General features: G+C 45.9%; 2 protein-coding genes across 2 annotated transcripts; one reads left to right on the forward strand and one right to left on the reverse strand.

Annotated features, from left to right (window-relative positions):
* Positions 1 to 1,875: 1,875 nt before the first annotated feature.
* On the reverse strand, positions 1,876 to 5,762 carry LOC111066496 (putative uncharacterized protein DDB_G0271606). The gene is made up of 5 exons (XM_022355180.2): positions 5,026 to 5,762; positions 4,539 to 4,924; positions 3,701 to 4,472; positions 3,328 to 3,638; positions 1,876 to 3,262 (listed from the first exon to the last, which is right to left on the reverse strand). The coding sequence occupies exons 1-5, from the start codon at positions 5,095 to 5,097 to the stop codon at positions 2,911 to 2,913; spliced, it is 1,893 nt and encodes a 630-aa protein (XP_022210872.2). The 5' UTR covers positions 5,098 to 5,762; the 3' UTR covers positions 1,876 to 2,910.
* Positions 5,763 to 6,316: 554 nt separating this feature from the next.
* LOC111065752 (poly [ADP-ribose] polymerase tankyrase) lies at positions 6,317 to 15,849 on the forward strand. The gene is given in 7 exon segments (XM_022354138.2): positions 6,317 to 7,124; positions 10,903 to 11,685; positions 11,749 to 13,674; positions 13,734 to 13,891; positions 13,961 to 14,253; positions 14,320 to 14,476; positions 14,542 to 15,849. Coding segments are annotated over 7 exon segments (4,638 nt in total). The 5' UTR covers positions 6,317 to 6,931; the 3' UTR covers positions 15,670 to 15,849.
* Positions 15,850 to 16,039: the final 190 nt, after the last annotated feature.

The following is a 16,039-nucleotide window of genomic DNA, read 5'->3' on the forward strand; positions in this document are numbered from 1 at the left end:
AATTTCGCACAATTTATGTAGTGAGCTTATGTTTCAGAGTTTAAGTTTTAAGGCTAGCATTATCAAAGGATTTGGCAGGCTCAGCAGGGGTTTTCGTAACTAAGCTTTTGACAGTCGGCAGTTCTTAGGAATGAATACAGCAAAAGGTCTCTGGGGGCGAATATTCATGCTAAGTAAATTCAACGATTTGTATGCAACAAATTTGTCTGAGAAAAGCAGGTATCACCGCAGGAATATGAGCAAATTTGTACATCTCAAAACAAATTGATTGTTTGGAATTTGGTTTTGTAAAAGGATTTAAAGTGAAATTAATGGATTAATTAAATAAGGTTCATTATAATAATCCACACTTCCACTCTACAAAAATCACTGAAGAGGAGCAACATTTAATTCAATTCCTGTCCGCTTATGATTTTCTTCATTCAGCATTTACCATCAACCGGAAGCTTTTATTCAACAAAAAACTATAAAATATCAAAACTTTAAGAAGAAAATCTGAAACTTTTCAAATCGTATGATACAGAAATAAGGGGGGAAAGGTCATAAACCAAAGCTATTTTGATTTTCCCTGCTGAATCTGTCAAAATGAAATGAATGATTTCAGTCAGTGCTGCGGCAAATGTGCTTCTCTTCAGACGTTTGTTCCCCTTTTAAATTAGCCGATTTTATTCCCTTAATTTATGCAATCCATTAGAGCAATCCCAAGGTTATAAACTGGCCAAAATGTACTACGAAATGGAAGTGCAATATGTGACCAACGTTTTGTTTAGGGGCCGTTTGTTTCTGAAACATTTCTTGCGCGGCTGATTAAATTTCGCTTAATAACACTTGGGGGCCTGGCCACTTGGGTCAGCGGGCGAAATTGTTTTCGCATCGATATGAGGGTTCGGGCACGGGTCACAGATGAACGTAAAGCTCAAGGTCAGTCAGAGACGAATCATAATTTCCGCAAAAGGTCATCGCTGGGCCCGCCGAACAAGGGCCGGCCTCATGCATGATCTGCCAGAGCAGAAGGAACAGGCAAAGGAAAACAGGACTCTCATTATCTCAATCGTCGCAATTGAACAGCATTTGGTGTGGAAAAGTGTCATAAAAATGTCTGTTCAGTGTCCTGCTCTTGATGTGGTGCCGTGGCCACTTAAGGCTCCCTTGACCACTTCTGAAGATTGTGTCAATGCGATAGGACACACCGCCAACCGACCATTCAAATGCTTGTTTTTTTGTTGGTTTCCCTCCTTCCGCAGCACTTGCACAGCCCGCAAAAGTAGGCAACACTTGGTTTCAAAACCGTTTACAAATCGCGCGGGTTGGCTATTCCTTAAAAAAAAGCTCAGAACGTACAGGACCAAACACGTCAACGCACAATGGCCAACTGAAGCTGGCAATGGCATTTGTTGCTGATTTTATATTGCTCCTTCAGAGCAGCAGCAGAGACAGCAGCAGAGCAGCTGCAGCGCAGCCTTCGCTTCGGATGTCCCTACCGCAGAGGTTCGGCTGAACTGCCGTGGCGGCGTCCGTTGAGTTCCTGCGGTTTTTGCCGGATGCCTTAACATCACAGTAACTGGTTCAAATCCCACTGGGGAACAACTTTGCACGCTTTTCGTGCTCTTTCAATTTGTAATCCAACTGCAGACAGACACTCGTAAATAAAAAGATATGTTTTATCTCAATATATGTACATGTAATTATGTGATGACCCAGAAAGCAGTTAAATATTCCTTACTCTTACTGCTACTACTGAATGCTAAAGGGAGAATACCTTAACTGCTGAAGAATGCCGGCAAAAATAGGTATCCGTAGTCCCATATCCTGTTGCTTTTTCCCCAACCACATATTGAATACAAAACAAATGTATCTTTTCGAGTTTTAAAGAAATAAAAAATAATAAAAGATGTATTTATTAGCTATTTAGATATAATGCAATTAGAATTTGTTCTAAATCGTTTGTTTAACGTTAATAGTAATGTGTATTAATAATTAAATTGCATTGCTGTTGGTGTTTTTTTTATGTTTGCTTTTGTGGTGTCTACAAATCTTGTGTAACTATTAAATATTGCTAATTAAAAACTAAAACTAAAAACAAGCTACAAAATATGCATCCATAAATACTAATGTTTAAACACCTTTTGCAATTGCTCAAGTGTAGGATCCCCACATACGCGTACGGATCCCAACCGGTGGCTAAGGCTAAGCACTTTAGAAGTGAAACGTTTAACAAAGCATTGCTAATATTTTTAATTCTGTTTTTTGTTTGTTTGTTTGCTAAAGCTGCGCCTAAATGCCTTAAGTACAATATAGTTTTGTGTAATTTATTTTGTGAATCCTGAATAAATCCATCCATAAGCAAATCACTAAGTGCACTACTTAGATGGTTAAAAGGCTTTTCGAATTATTGCAACAATTAAAGTTTCTATTTCGTAAAATTAACAACTAATGGCGGCGTTTTGTTTTGTTGTTTGGAGATTGGAATTGCGTTTTAGACTAGCAACAACAAAAACTAATCTAAAAAAAGTATAGCACTCGAAACTAAAATAATTGGAATGTATGTAGAATAAACATAGTAAATAGAAGTTGCTTTGTGCGCAGATATTTTGTGAATGTGTTGTAAAATTGTAACAATAATAATTATTGTTAATCATTAGTTTGAGAGATCCATTAAGTGTTATTTCGGATAGTAAATTTAACTAAAGCAATGCCCTCCAAGCACGCGGATGGATCATTGTAAATTTGTATAGAATATGGTGTATAATTGTGATATCCATATGGAAGCGTTGTGCTTTGCTCTCTCAACTCCATTATGCATTCAAGATATGTGTCCCATCAAATTGTTTGTTCCCAGAAAACATTGTTGTTGATAAACACCCTTAGAAAAATATGTATGTATGTTTCGATGTGTGTTGCTGCTGTGCCTTAGACCCAAACGCCATGGGGATTTTTACTAGTCGGTACTGCCGTTTCCAGCTGTCGCGGTGAGCCAATGATGCGACGACTGCTGCCCTGCTTGTTGGCCTGTCCCTCGAGCAAATGTTTAATCTCCTCCGTGGTGGTCACAGTCGTCAGACTCTGCAGATTCACCTCCTTCATCTCGTTGACCAGCTGCTCCACCTGACGCTTCTTCTCGGCAATAGCATGCTCGATCATTAGCAACTCCTTCTTCAGGTTATCCGCCGTCTTGTTCGAGGTGTCGGTGTTGTGCAATGCCTGATCGATTTCGCTCTGTATCCGCTCCATTTCCATCAGAAAATCACGTTCCACCGTTTGCCTAGCAATCGCAAGTACAAATGTTTAGATGAAAAATACTCTTAGGGGTCTCCTATATGGACTCACCGATTGTTCTGCTGCTGCTGTTGCTGCTCCAGCTCTATGTCATCCATCAGCAGGCGCATTTTGTTCTTGCACTGCAGCAGCTCTGTCTCACAATTGGCCAATTTGGAGCGCAGCAGGGCTATCTCCGATTTGAGGGTCTTCTCCTGCTGCTTGACCAATTCATTTTCCTCCTCCACATATTGCAATGTCTGCAGCTGTTCGCTGCCCTGACGAAAGGTCTGATCGGCCTTGGAGATTTCCCTCGAGATGGCCTCCAGCTCATGGGCATGATCACGCTCCTTGCTCTCCAAATAAACAATTTCCGTATCAAACTATTTACAGAGAAGTGAAATTTTAGTTGAAATTTAAATGGAAATTAAGTGTAGGGCTGTACCTTTTGTAATTCCATTTGCTGTGCTGTGATTTTCTCTCTCTGAAATTTGATCAACTGCAACAGATCGTTGTATTGCGTGGCCTGGAACATCATTGTTTCGCCCTCCTCCATGGATACACTGCCGCTGTTATTGTTGTTGTTATTATTGTGGTTGTGATTGCTGTGCTGATCGTAATCGCTGCTGAGAAAGGGATTCGTTGAGGAGGATGCATTGGATATGGTATCGGCATTGCTGCGTTGATTCTGGCACATGGGACTGTTCCTGGGTGGCGGCGGATCACGGTACGGTGGCGGCACTAAAGCTCCATTTGCCGATATCGTTGGTATTTGCGTCGTTTGTTTATACAGCTCGGGTGAGTTGTTATTGTTATTATTATTTATATTGTTATTGTTATTATTGTTGTAGTACATTTCATTGGGGCTAGCGCGTCGCAGTTCATTGCTTGACTTGCTTAGCTGGCTATAAATATGCTGACTGCTGCTGTTGTTGTTGTACAAATCATTATAGCCATTGCTGGCTACGGCAACCAGATTGGCCACAGTGCTGCTGCTCATATCCAGTGGATTCGACAAGGATTTCTCATGCTTGGGCACTATGGGTGCTGCAATGTTATCCAGCAGCGGCGGTGGCGGCGGCACTTGCTCCTTGGCTGCCTGCGGTGGCGATGGCGAAGGCGTTGCTACTGGTGTGGGATTCGGTGGTGGCTGCTGCTGCTGCTGTGGTATGCCCTTGACTATCCCAATATTATCGAACTGCTTGGCATCGTAGCCCCTGCAAGAGAAGAGTTAATTATAAGTTTTATTATTAATATACTCGTATCGTTAAAAAGCAACACACCCAAAGCTCTTTTTCAATTCCTTTGTCCGGTAGCTTAGTTCCACATTCGATTTTTGTTTTTGCAAGGTGGGCGCTGGCTTTCCGCTGCTGCTGCTGTTGCTATTGCTATTGTTTGGACCCAGCGGTTTTTTCGTTGTCATCACAGCATAATTGTTGTTGTTGTTGTTGTTATTGTTGCTCTGCTGCGTCTGCGTTGGCTGCTGCTGAGCTTTATTCTCTGAACGCTGCAATATAAATTGCACATCATTTGCATACTCGCCCCATTTAAGTAGCAGCTTCATGGGATTCTCATTGGGGGCCAGGTGTCGTTCATTATTGCGCCATCGTTCGATCAGCGTAAAGCGCCCCACCTTACCCGTGGCATGGGCCAAGGCAAACACCACATCCTATGGACGGCATAGAAGATATAGATAAATAATTAACAACAAAATCAATACCAATCAGTGGTGGCCAACGAAATGGTTTCCAATTAGCCAGCACTACATACCTGACACGTCGTATTCACCGTCACGCCACAGACAATCCGCTGGATGCCCTCAACCCAGACTTTCAGCTCCATTCTGCCAGCTAATTGTGGTGTCTTTTTCGCTGGAACGATTATTACTGATTGCTGTTGCCGTCGCTACCAGAAAATTGCTTTCCAGAGACTGCCGCTTCAACTGGCAGACAGACAGACGGGGGCTGGTGCTGGCTTTCTTGCCTGCTAGGCGGTGGACTGAGTCCGGGGAGCAGTTGATGCCTGACTGACGTTCGACGTTCTGCTGTCGCGTACCCAGCGAAGCGTGTGTGTTGCACCCAAATAGGGGGTGGAGCTGCTTTTCCACTTTTCCCTGTCGCTCGTTGAACGTTCTCTCGCCTGCTCTCTCTTTGTTCCCTTTCTTTGGCGCTGTGGCGACTTTTCCGATCGCTGCTACTGCTGCTGCCAGCCTCTGATTTACTTGCACTTATTTACAACACCAACAACTGGTTTGTTTTCTGTGTATGCATGTGTGTGATTTGCATGCGTGTATATCTGATTTTTGTTAGTACTATCTCTTCCGGCAATGCATCTCCGCTTTTATTCACTTGCACGCGTGCCTAGTCGCGATTGTTAGTGTTTCGGGGCCAGGTAAATTTAGTTTTTATAGATTTATTGAACGAAAAAAAAAACGAAAAACAAACGCACGCATTGTTGTTGGCATGCACTTCAGTGTGCCCGCGGACTGATGGATAAAAAATACCGCCAGACCTTCATAAATATATACCAAAATATACTTTCTCATTTAAAAAAAAAGCAGTAAAATCAACTGTGAAAATCATATTACTCAAATTTGATATTCTCTCTAATGTTACTATCTAACTGGGATCACACATGCTAGACACATAATTTTATCCGGTTGATGAATTAATTTTCTACAAGATTAACTTACTTTAAGGATTCCTTTTATTTAATTGCTTATGAAGCAATGTTTAAACATAGAAGCTCAAACAATGTACTCTTTTTTACATGAGTACACAGTAGCTACACATTTGCTACATATAAGCAACATTTTTATGGATTGTATAAATTTAATTTTGAAATAACTTTAGGACGGATAGGGTATATAAACATACCATATCACAGAGTTTCGGTAATATTTGTGATATATATCCATATATATATCCAAAAAAGTATGACATTTATATTAGCACAAAAATATTTAACCAGCACTACCAAACAATGGTTTTATCGCTTATCGATATAACCTAGTCGTGCGATACGCGGCCACTGTGCAACACTGCTAGCCGATAACATAAACATGTATGTGTGTATAGGTGCATGTCGCGATTGCGGAGTAGCGTAAAATTAATTAGAAATTAAACCATCGTCCGTGCTTGCGAGCAGTGCATTTAGAGGCCACCCAGCCAACGACACAGCCAAAAAAAGTTGGCCCAAAGGCAGCTGCAGCACCCCCGCGCTACCATTAACAGCAATCAGACACGCATTTCTATTGATTTTGGCTGTGCATTTGTGCATTAAATATTAAACACAAAAAAGAGTGTGGAGGTGGGTGTGCGTGGCAGCCTGGCGAATTGTTGCTCCTGTTTTTCCCCCACTCAGTGCCAAGTGATCTCGTCACCATGGAGCCCAGCAGCGTCGACGCGTTCATGTGGAAGAAGTGAAGTGGTAGAGGCAACAGAGGAGCAGCCAGCTGTCTGTCTGTCTGTCTTTCTGCGGGTGGAGAACCAAACACACACAAAAAGCTAACGAAATTTATTGTTTCCATCCACCTTCCATTGTTGTTGTTGGGGGTGTGAGTGTGTGGCCTGGGCGACAGTGAGCCAGTGTGTGTGTGTGTGAGTGTGTGTAAACAAAAAATAAAAGTAAAAAGTTAACCAGTGGAAAAGATAGTAGAGCGCAGCCAGCAGCAACAATGGCCAACAGTCGGAGTCGCGCCATATTAAATGTTAATCTAGATACGGTCATGGCCAACGATCCGTTGCGTGAGCTTTTCGAGGCCTGCAAGACGGGGGAAATAGCCAAAGTGAAGAAGCTGATAACGCCACAGACCGTAAACGCACGGGACACGGCGGGACGCAAATCCACGCCATTGCATTTTGCAGCGGGTAAGTTTCATCAAAGGATTTGCTAGAGACCCCCCTCCCCTCCTCGCACATGCATCATAGGCGAATTATGTTCCATGCTAAAAACAACATTCATTTGCACCCCTCGAGGGAAGGTTGAAGGACTCGCACCCACCCACCGCACCCCACCACACCCCACCACACATGCAGTTGCTGCTGCCTGTGTGGCCTTGAGCTACTTGCGCTTTGGGTGTGACGGACGGACGAACGTACGGGCGGGCGTCATTGTCGTCGTCGTCGTTCTCTCTCAGTCGGACACTCCACTCGCGTGGCGTTCGTCTGTCGTCCGTTGTCCGTTGTCCGTCGGGTGTTCCAATGGCGTCGAGAGTTGACCTAGTTTTCCCCATTCTGTTCTTTCGGGCTGGTTTCCGGAACCGCGTATAGCCTCGACACTTCCCTCTCTCTCTCTCTCTCTCTCTAGCTCTTTCTCTTTGGATGTGTGAGTGTGCGTGTTGCATTTTAACATTTTCTATTTACCAAAAAAAAAAATGAATGCATAACAGATAATGTTACGAACGTTTATATACCCTGGCAGTAAAGTCCAGAAATCTGGTAATAAATAGGGCTATAAAACCACGTATGTGTAGTAAGTTTTTACTATAGCAGCTATATGCTATAGCACAAGATAGCTTCAACAAGTAAAACCATTTACAATTATATCGTATTTATTGGCTTAAAGGAAGCGTTAAGTTTCTTCTCTTCAAATCAGTTATTTGGCTTTTAGCAGGGACATGTTTGACTTTCTGGTATTTTAATTGAAAGAATATTAGAATTTCCGGCTGGAATTGCCTTTCTTTTGTTTCATTTAATTAGAATTATGTCATTACCTTAATATTTTGTGCATCATTCAGCTCACAACTGACTGGCGATTGTTGTGCAATGCCATTTGTCTTGGCATACGGTTAATCCTAGACCCCCTCCATCTGGAAAGTCGTCAGAGAGATGCTTTCTTTGCTGTTGCACGTAACAAAGAATGGTTAAAAATAGCCATACCCTCTGTAAAAGTTTAAAAATATGGCGTACATACGTATGTACAGGCTGCACGCTGATGATGATGATGATGATGGGGCGACAGTGACAGGCTGAAGTGGGGTTGGGGGTGGCATGAGGTAAGTTAGGGGCAGGATGACTTGTTGTGGCTGCTGCTGCGCTGCATGCGCCATCCTGCTGACGTCTTTGTGGCCCAATATTTTTTCGCTTCTTTTGTTGTGACTTTGGCCTAGTTAGCATTTTCATACATTGCAGTCTTATTGTCTATCTGTCTGACTTTCTGTCTGTCCACACGCAGCAGCAGCCAAAAGAAATAGAAATCATCATTCGAAAGAGAGGGCCCCTTTTCTTAACCCTTTCACTTGACAACGAGCGACGCCCCTTGCATATCAATTTGGCTTTTGGTGACTTGTTTTTTATATTTTTTTTACTTAACCATACATATATTTTTCGTTTGTCGTTCGTTTTATTATCTCTTGTGGTCTACTCATGATTCATTCGTCGGGGGTCTGGTCTTTCTTTCTAAACTGGTTTTCCTCTACTTATTATTACTTTTCTGTCTGCGCTTTATTTTTTTCGCCCGTCTACTGCTATTTGTCACGTTCTGTGCACAAAAAGTGAGATCTTCAAGTGGTCTCTGGATTGGGTTTTGCTTTGCTCTTTTCCTGTACATAAGTACCCCATAGTTTTGGCTTGTTTTCACCTTGTCTTTAAATTATTTGATCGATATTTATCAAGATACACATACCTGTTGCACAAAAAGAAAGGGTTGGTGGGGAGAAGAGGGAGAGCCGCAACAATAATCACGTTTTTCCTACTTCCCTGGCAATCGTGACAAATTGTTTTACAGTTTTTTTTTTATTATTATTGTTACTTCAATCAACAAAAGCAATTCCGTTCTTTTTTTTATCAGCTTTTTGGCATTACACTGTTATCTTTTATTTGCGCCTAGTTTCTGTGTGTGTGTATGTAAGTGCGAGTGTATATTTACTACTAAGTTCGTTTGGCATTAACTTAAAATTCGACTGATTAAATCAGTGGTGGACATGGCCTTGTTGCTGTCGTTTCTTCTATAGCTCCAGAGCGACGCACAAGTGAAAAGTGAAGAAGAGAATCCCCCAGAATGCAAAAATAAACTACAAGGCGTGAAGATCGCTTTCGGGCTAATCAGTTGTGTATCTGCCTACTGCTCCTCGTGATTATATTTTACCTCAGTGTAGAAGATATGATATGATACTATATGGAAGAGTATGTTCCATAAGTTCTATACATGATATATAAGTATACAAGTCATATCATATAGCCATTGTTTACACAACTGTTTTGTTAAAAATACAAAAAGTATATGGTATGGTAAGCTATCTGTAGCTATCTGTATATATATTTAACGGGTCCATTGTACTCTACAAAAATAATTCTGCTCTGAGAATTTTAATTTCTTTTCTATCCCAAGGGTATCTCGGTTACCTAAATCCCATCAAAATAATTAATCAACTCAGCAGAAATTAAATTAAACCAGAAACACATGAGCCATTCCACCTTTTGGGTAATGATAATAAAGTCGATAAACCATCTGAGAGCGCGACCTTCCTCGCATCATATCTTGGCTCGTCGCTATAAAGAGGTTTTATTGTTACCCCTTTAAATGAAATTAAAACAAATTAACCTTCAGGCTTTTGAGCACTTGCAAATGATACGCGTCGTAGAGCTGCTCGGCTCGTATCTATAGAGCTGTAGTACGCCTCAAGGATCTCTCATACTTTTTGTATGCACAAAGCAAAGCAACAGCAACAGCCCCCCATTCAGCAGTGCAACAGTTGAAGTTTTCCATTCTATTAATTTTTAATGCAAAACTTTCGTAACTAAAAAAAAAAAGTGAACGGCAGAAATATTTCGCAAACTATCGTACTTTTTTTTTTTTTGGTTTGGTTTTGTAGGTGGGTGGGTGGCTCTGGCTCTGGCTCTGGCTTTGAGGAGTGGGGAAGCTTTTGTTTGGGCAGAGATTTGTAATTGGTTTCGGTTCTCTGTTTGCCGTTTGCTGCTGTTCATTAAAACTTTTTGCCAAAGAGCGTTACACTCGTGTCTATATGGCGGAATCGTGGAACTGAAATTTCAGATGACTCAGAGATTTAAGATTGGCCCTGGCCCTGGCCCCAACCCAACCCAACCCAACACACACACACTCGAATGGAAGATAATGGAATATATGTATATGAAGATAAATATATATTTATGTATATTACTGATTTTAATTAATAGTTATCTTCCGTTCAGGATCTTATTTATATGTTGATTGAGGAAATTCCTGGATAAATTGTATACTTCTTGAATGTTAAGATATTTAATCTGTTTTCTGGTGCTTAAGTGGCAGAATGCCTCTGTTACTATGTGGAACAGCTCTTATAAATGAGTCGATTTGATTTCCTGAACGCATGAGCCCAGTGGAAATTGTTTTCTTCATTCTGAAAGTTGTACGAATTATTTGTCTTTATTATTCGTATTTAATGAATAATTTTCGAAATCAACCTTCAAGTGACGTTCCCGCTTTCACGCAAACGTCGTATTTTCTTTGCTATGCCTTTAATTTGATTGCAACAGACAAGGCCGCAAGTACACTGCGGGGGATCCAAGCCAGCGAAGAGACCGAGACCTGCACCCCCACACTCACTTTTAGGGCTTGCCCTAAACCACCAAAACAGAGAACGAGAGAGAGAGAGAAGAAGAGAGACAGCCCATTTAATTATTATTTCATTTCCTGTTTCCGCCTTAGGGTATGGACGCCGCGAGGTCGTTGAATTTCTGCTGAACAGCGGCGCCTCCATCCAGGCCTGTGACGAGGGCGGCCTGCATCCATTGCACAATTGCTGCTCCTTTGGCCATGCGGAGGTGGTGCGTCTGCTGCTGAAGGCGGGCGCCAGTCCGAACACCACCGACAACTGGAACTACACGCCACTGCATGAGGCGGCCAGCAAGGGCAAGGTGGACGTCTGCCTGGCCCTGCTGCAGCATGGTGCGAATCACACGATACGCAACTCGGAGCAGAAGACGCCCCTGGAGCTGGCGGACGATGCCACGCGACCGGTGCTAACCGGAGAGTATCGCAAGGACGAGCTGCTGGAGGCAGCCCGATCGGGGGCCGAGGATCGACTGCTGGCACTGCTCACGCCGCTCAATGTCAATTGTCATGCGAGCGATGGACGCCGATCGACGCCACTGCATCTGGCGGCGGGCTACAATCGCATTGGCATCGTGGAGATCCTGCTGGCCAATGGGGCCGATGTGCATGCCAAGGATAAGGGCGGACTGGTGCCGCTGCACAATGCCTGCTCCTATGGCCATTTCGATGTGACCAAGCTGCTCATCCAGGCGGGCGCCAATGTGAATGCCAACGATCTGTGGGCCTTTACGCCGCTGCATGAGGCGGCCTCCAAGAGCCGTGTCGAGGTGTGCAGCCTGCTGCTCAGCCGCGGCGCCGATCCCACGCTACTCAACTGCCACAGCAAGTCGGCCATGGATGCGGCACCAACGCGAGAGCTGCGCGAAAGGATCGCCTGTGAGTAATGCTCGAATATCCCCCACCTGTGAAATCTTCTCCTTATTGCTTACATCTTTTCAGTTGAATACAAGGGCCACTGTCTGCTGGATGCGTGCCGCAAATGCGATTTGTCGCGTGCCAAAAAGCTCGTTTGCGCCGAAATTGTGAACTTTGTGCATCCGTATACGGGCGATACGCCGCTCCATCTGGCCGTTGTCTGTCTGGATGGCAAGCGCAAGCAACTGATGGAGCTGCTCGCCCGCAAGGGCGCCCTGCTCAACGAGAAGAACAAGGCATTCCTCACACCACTGCACATGGCCTCGGAGCTGCTGCACTACGATGCCATGGAGACGCTGCTCAAGCAGGGGGCCAAGGTGAACGCTTTGGACAGTCTCGGCCAGACGCCGCTGCATCGCTGTGCCCGGGACGAGCAGGCCGTTCGTCTGCTGCTCTCCTATGCGGTCGACACGAACATTGTGTCGCTGGAGGGACTCACTGCCGCTCAACTGGCCTCGGACAGTGTACTGAAGCTGCTGCAGAATCCACCAGACAGCGAGACGCATCTGCTGGATGCGGCCAAGGCTGGCGATCTGGACACTGTGCGCCGGATTGTACTGAATAATCCGCACACTGTCAATTGCCGGGATCTCGATGGGCGACACTCGACGCCGCTGCACTTTGCCGCTGGCTTCAATCGCGTGCCCGTGGTTCAGTTTCTGCTGGAGCATGGGGCCGAGGTCTATGCCGCGGACAAGGGCGGTCTAGTGCCGCTGCACAATGCCTGTTCGTATGGCCATTACGAGGTCACCGAGCTGCTGGTCAAGCATGGAGCCAATGTTAATGTCTCCGATCTGTGGAAGTTCACGCCGTTGCACGAGGCCGCCGCCAAGGGCAAGTACGACATTTGCAAGCTGCTGCTAAAGCATGGCGCAGATCCCATGAAGAAGAACCGCGACGGCGCCACTCCGGCGGATCTTGTAAAGGAATCCGATCACGATGTGGCCGAACTGCTGCGCGGCCCGTCCGCTCTGCTGGATGCCGCCAAAAAGGGCAATCTGGCGCGTGTCCAGCGACTGGTGACAGCCGAGACGATCAATTGTCGCGATGCACAGGGCAGGAACTCGACGCCATTGCATCTGGCCGCTGGCTACAATAATTTCGAGTGCGCCGAATATCTGCTGGAGAATGGGGCCGATGTGAATGCGCAGGACAAGGGGGGACTGATACCCCTGCATAATGCCAGCTCGTACGGCCATTTAGATATTGCCGCCCTGCTGATCAAGCACAAGACCGTGGTGAATGCCACCGACAAGTGGGGCTTCACGCCGCTCCATGAGGCCGCCCAGAAGGGACGAACGCAGCTGTGCTCGCTGCTGCTGGCCCATGGCGCCGATGCGTACATGAAGAATCAGGAGGGACAAACACCCATAGAGCTGGCCACCGCCGAGGATGTCAAGTGTCTGCTGCAGGATGCCATGGCCACGTCGCTAAGCCAGCAGGGACTGAGCGCCTCCACGCTATCGCTGGCCGGTTGCTCACCCTCGCCGGAGGTGGCGGGCTGTGCCGCTGCTGGGGCTGCTGCTTCACCCGCTGCTGTGGCATCCACGGGCTCCGGCTCCGGTTCCGGTTCCGCCTCGTCGGCGATGCTGTCGCCAACGACAGAGACTGTTTTGCTGCCAACAGGTGCCTCAATGACGCTCAGTGTGCCCGTGCCGCTGCCAATGGCCAGCTGTACGCGCATCAGTCCCGCCCAGGGTGCCGAAGCCAATGGCGCTGAATCATCGGCCACGGAGGATCTGATGCCCGATGCAGAGTCAATAACGAATGTCTCTGGATTCTTGAGCAGCCAGCAGCTGAATCATCTGATTGAGCTGTTTGAGCGCGAACAAATCACTTTGGATATACTGGCGGAGATGGGACACGATGATCTCAAGCAGGTGGGGGTGTCCGCCTATGGATTCAGGCATAAGATACTCAAAGGTATTGCACAGCTAAGAGCCACCACAGGTACGAATCATACCTCTCTCCTCTCTCTTTATTCTGAACTATTTTTGATGCCTTTTTAGGCATTGGAAACAATGTGAATCTGTGCACATTGCTGGTGGATCTGCTGCCAGACGACAAGGAGTTTGTGGCCGTTGAGGAGGAAATGCAGGCCACAATACGCGAACATCGGGACAATGGCCAGTCGGGCGGTTACTTTACGCGCTACAATATTATAAGGGTATGTCTGCCACCTAAAGGCGAATTTTGAACGCATTTCTCAACTCTTTTTATGGCTTCCCGTTACTAGGTGCAAAAGGTACAGAATCGCAAACTCTGGGAGCGCTATGCCCATCGACGGCACGAGATCGCCGAGGAGAACTTTGTGCAGTCGAACGAGCGCATGCTCTTCCATGGCAGTCCCTTCATCAATGCCATCGTACAGCGGGGATTTGATGAGCGTCATGCGTATATTGGCGGCATGTTTGGTGCGGGCATTTACTTTGCGGAGCACAGCTCGAAGAGTAATCAGTATGTGTATGGCATTGGCGGCGGCATTGGCTGTCCCTCGCACAAGGACAAGTCCTGCTATGTGTGTCCCAGGTGGGAATTGCATCGCCTTAAACGTGAAGCCTTTTAATCTAACAATATTCCGGTATGTTGTTCCAGACAATTGCTGCTGTGCCGCGTGGCTTTGGGCAAGTCCTTTTTGCAATATAGCGCCATGAAGATGGCGCATGCCCCACCAGGCCATCATTCGGTGGTGGGACGTCCCTCGGCTGGTGGCCTGCACTATGCCGAATATGTGGTCTATCGGGGTGAACAGGTATGGATATTAATGAGACTTTAATGCAACAGAAATCATTTTTGTTTTTATCCTTTTGCACGCAGTCTTATCCAGAGTACTTGATAACCTACCAAATTGTCAAGCCCGATGACAGCAATAGTGGGACGGAGGACACAAGATGATGGATGCCCTCTGTTGGCTCCACGCCTACAACAACATCACCAGCATTGCAGCAACAGCAGCCACCACAGCTGCCAATGCCCCCACCAGCAAAAGTAGCAGCAGCAGCAGCCGCAGCAGTAACACCACCACCACCACAACAACAACAACAGCAGACCTCAGCTCCAGTTGCCAAGAGGCGGCCCAGGCATGCCAAGCAGCCCCTACAATTGCAATACCAACACTACCAGCCCCAACATCAGCAGCAACAGCAGCAGCACTCCTCGATGGGTGTGACCACCACCCAACCGACGCCTGCGGGCGTCTTTACGCACAACAATTGCAACAATAATAATGCTAGCCACACAAACAGCAGCAGCAACAGCAACAACAATAACAATGATATGTCGCCCATCTCGAACAGCAACAGCTACTCCTCGGTGGACACCAATCAGACGCTGCTCAATTCGCTGGCCCACCAACAGCGTGGCAATCGTCAGAGGCTGCAACAACAGCAGCAGCAGCAACAGCAGCAGCAGCCACAGCGCAGCCCAAAATATAGTCAATTTATGATCATCACACCCGCCGTTTCCATTGATCGCGACTTTGAGTACGAATCGCATTTGGATTATGAGGATTTTGCCAATGCCGCCCACAATAATGGGAATCTGTTTCGTTTGGGACTGCGGCGTAGCGACAGCAGCAATAGCGGTGACAGTGGCCACAGCAGCGACAGCAGCAGCTTTCGCTCCAACTACAATCAGTACTTGCATCACAGTCGCCAGCATTTGCTGTCCAAGGGGAATGGCCATGGCAATGGGCATCACTTCTATGCGTTCTCCTCGTCCTGGCGCTGGTGCAGCCTCTTCTGTGCGGCCATGCGTTGCTTTGGGGCTGGCAGTGGTGGTGGTGGTGGTGGTGCAGGAAATGCACCGTACAGCAGCTCACTGCAACATCATCGACTGAGACGCTGCTCGTCATACAATGCGGAGAATGCATATGAGCATTTTGCGGCACCGTTTAAGCCGCGCAAGACGCGCGATCATATGAACAACATTACGTACGAATTGTGACGGTGGTCCGCCAGTGATGTTGTGGTTAATGATCTCTTCGTCTTTGTTGGCCTACTCCAAACTCTACTGCTCCTTAGACTTTTATTACAATTACTAGCTATAGCCCATAGATGTCGTCGTCGTCGTCGTGTACTGTCTCTCTCTCTCCTTATCGTTGTTTATTCAAATATTCTATTATAATAATAATAATAATATTATAATCTAAATAAGGAGAGCCGCAAGATGCCGGTTGGGAATAATCAAAATTGGAGCCAGTTTTTGATGGTGATTTTAATTCGAATTAAAAAACCAAAATATAATACAATGAATAAACCCCTAAAGCCCCTGCCCCCCATCCCCCCCTTCCCTTCTCTTGACGGTGAATGCATTA

Source organism: Drosophila obscura, unplaced genomic scaffold (assembly GCF_018151105.1).
Source record: "Drosophila obscura isolate BZ-5 IFL unplaced genomic scaffold, ASM1815110v1 contig_4, whole genome shotgun sequence".
NCBI classification, from domain to species: Eukaryota; Metazoa; Arthropoda; class Insecta; order Diptera; family Drosophilidae; genus Drosophila; species Drosophila obscura.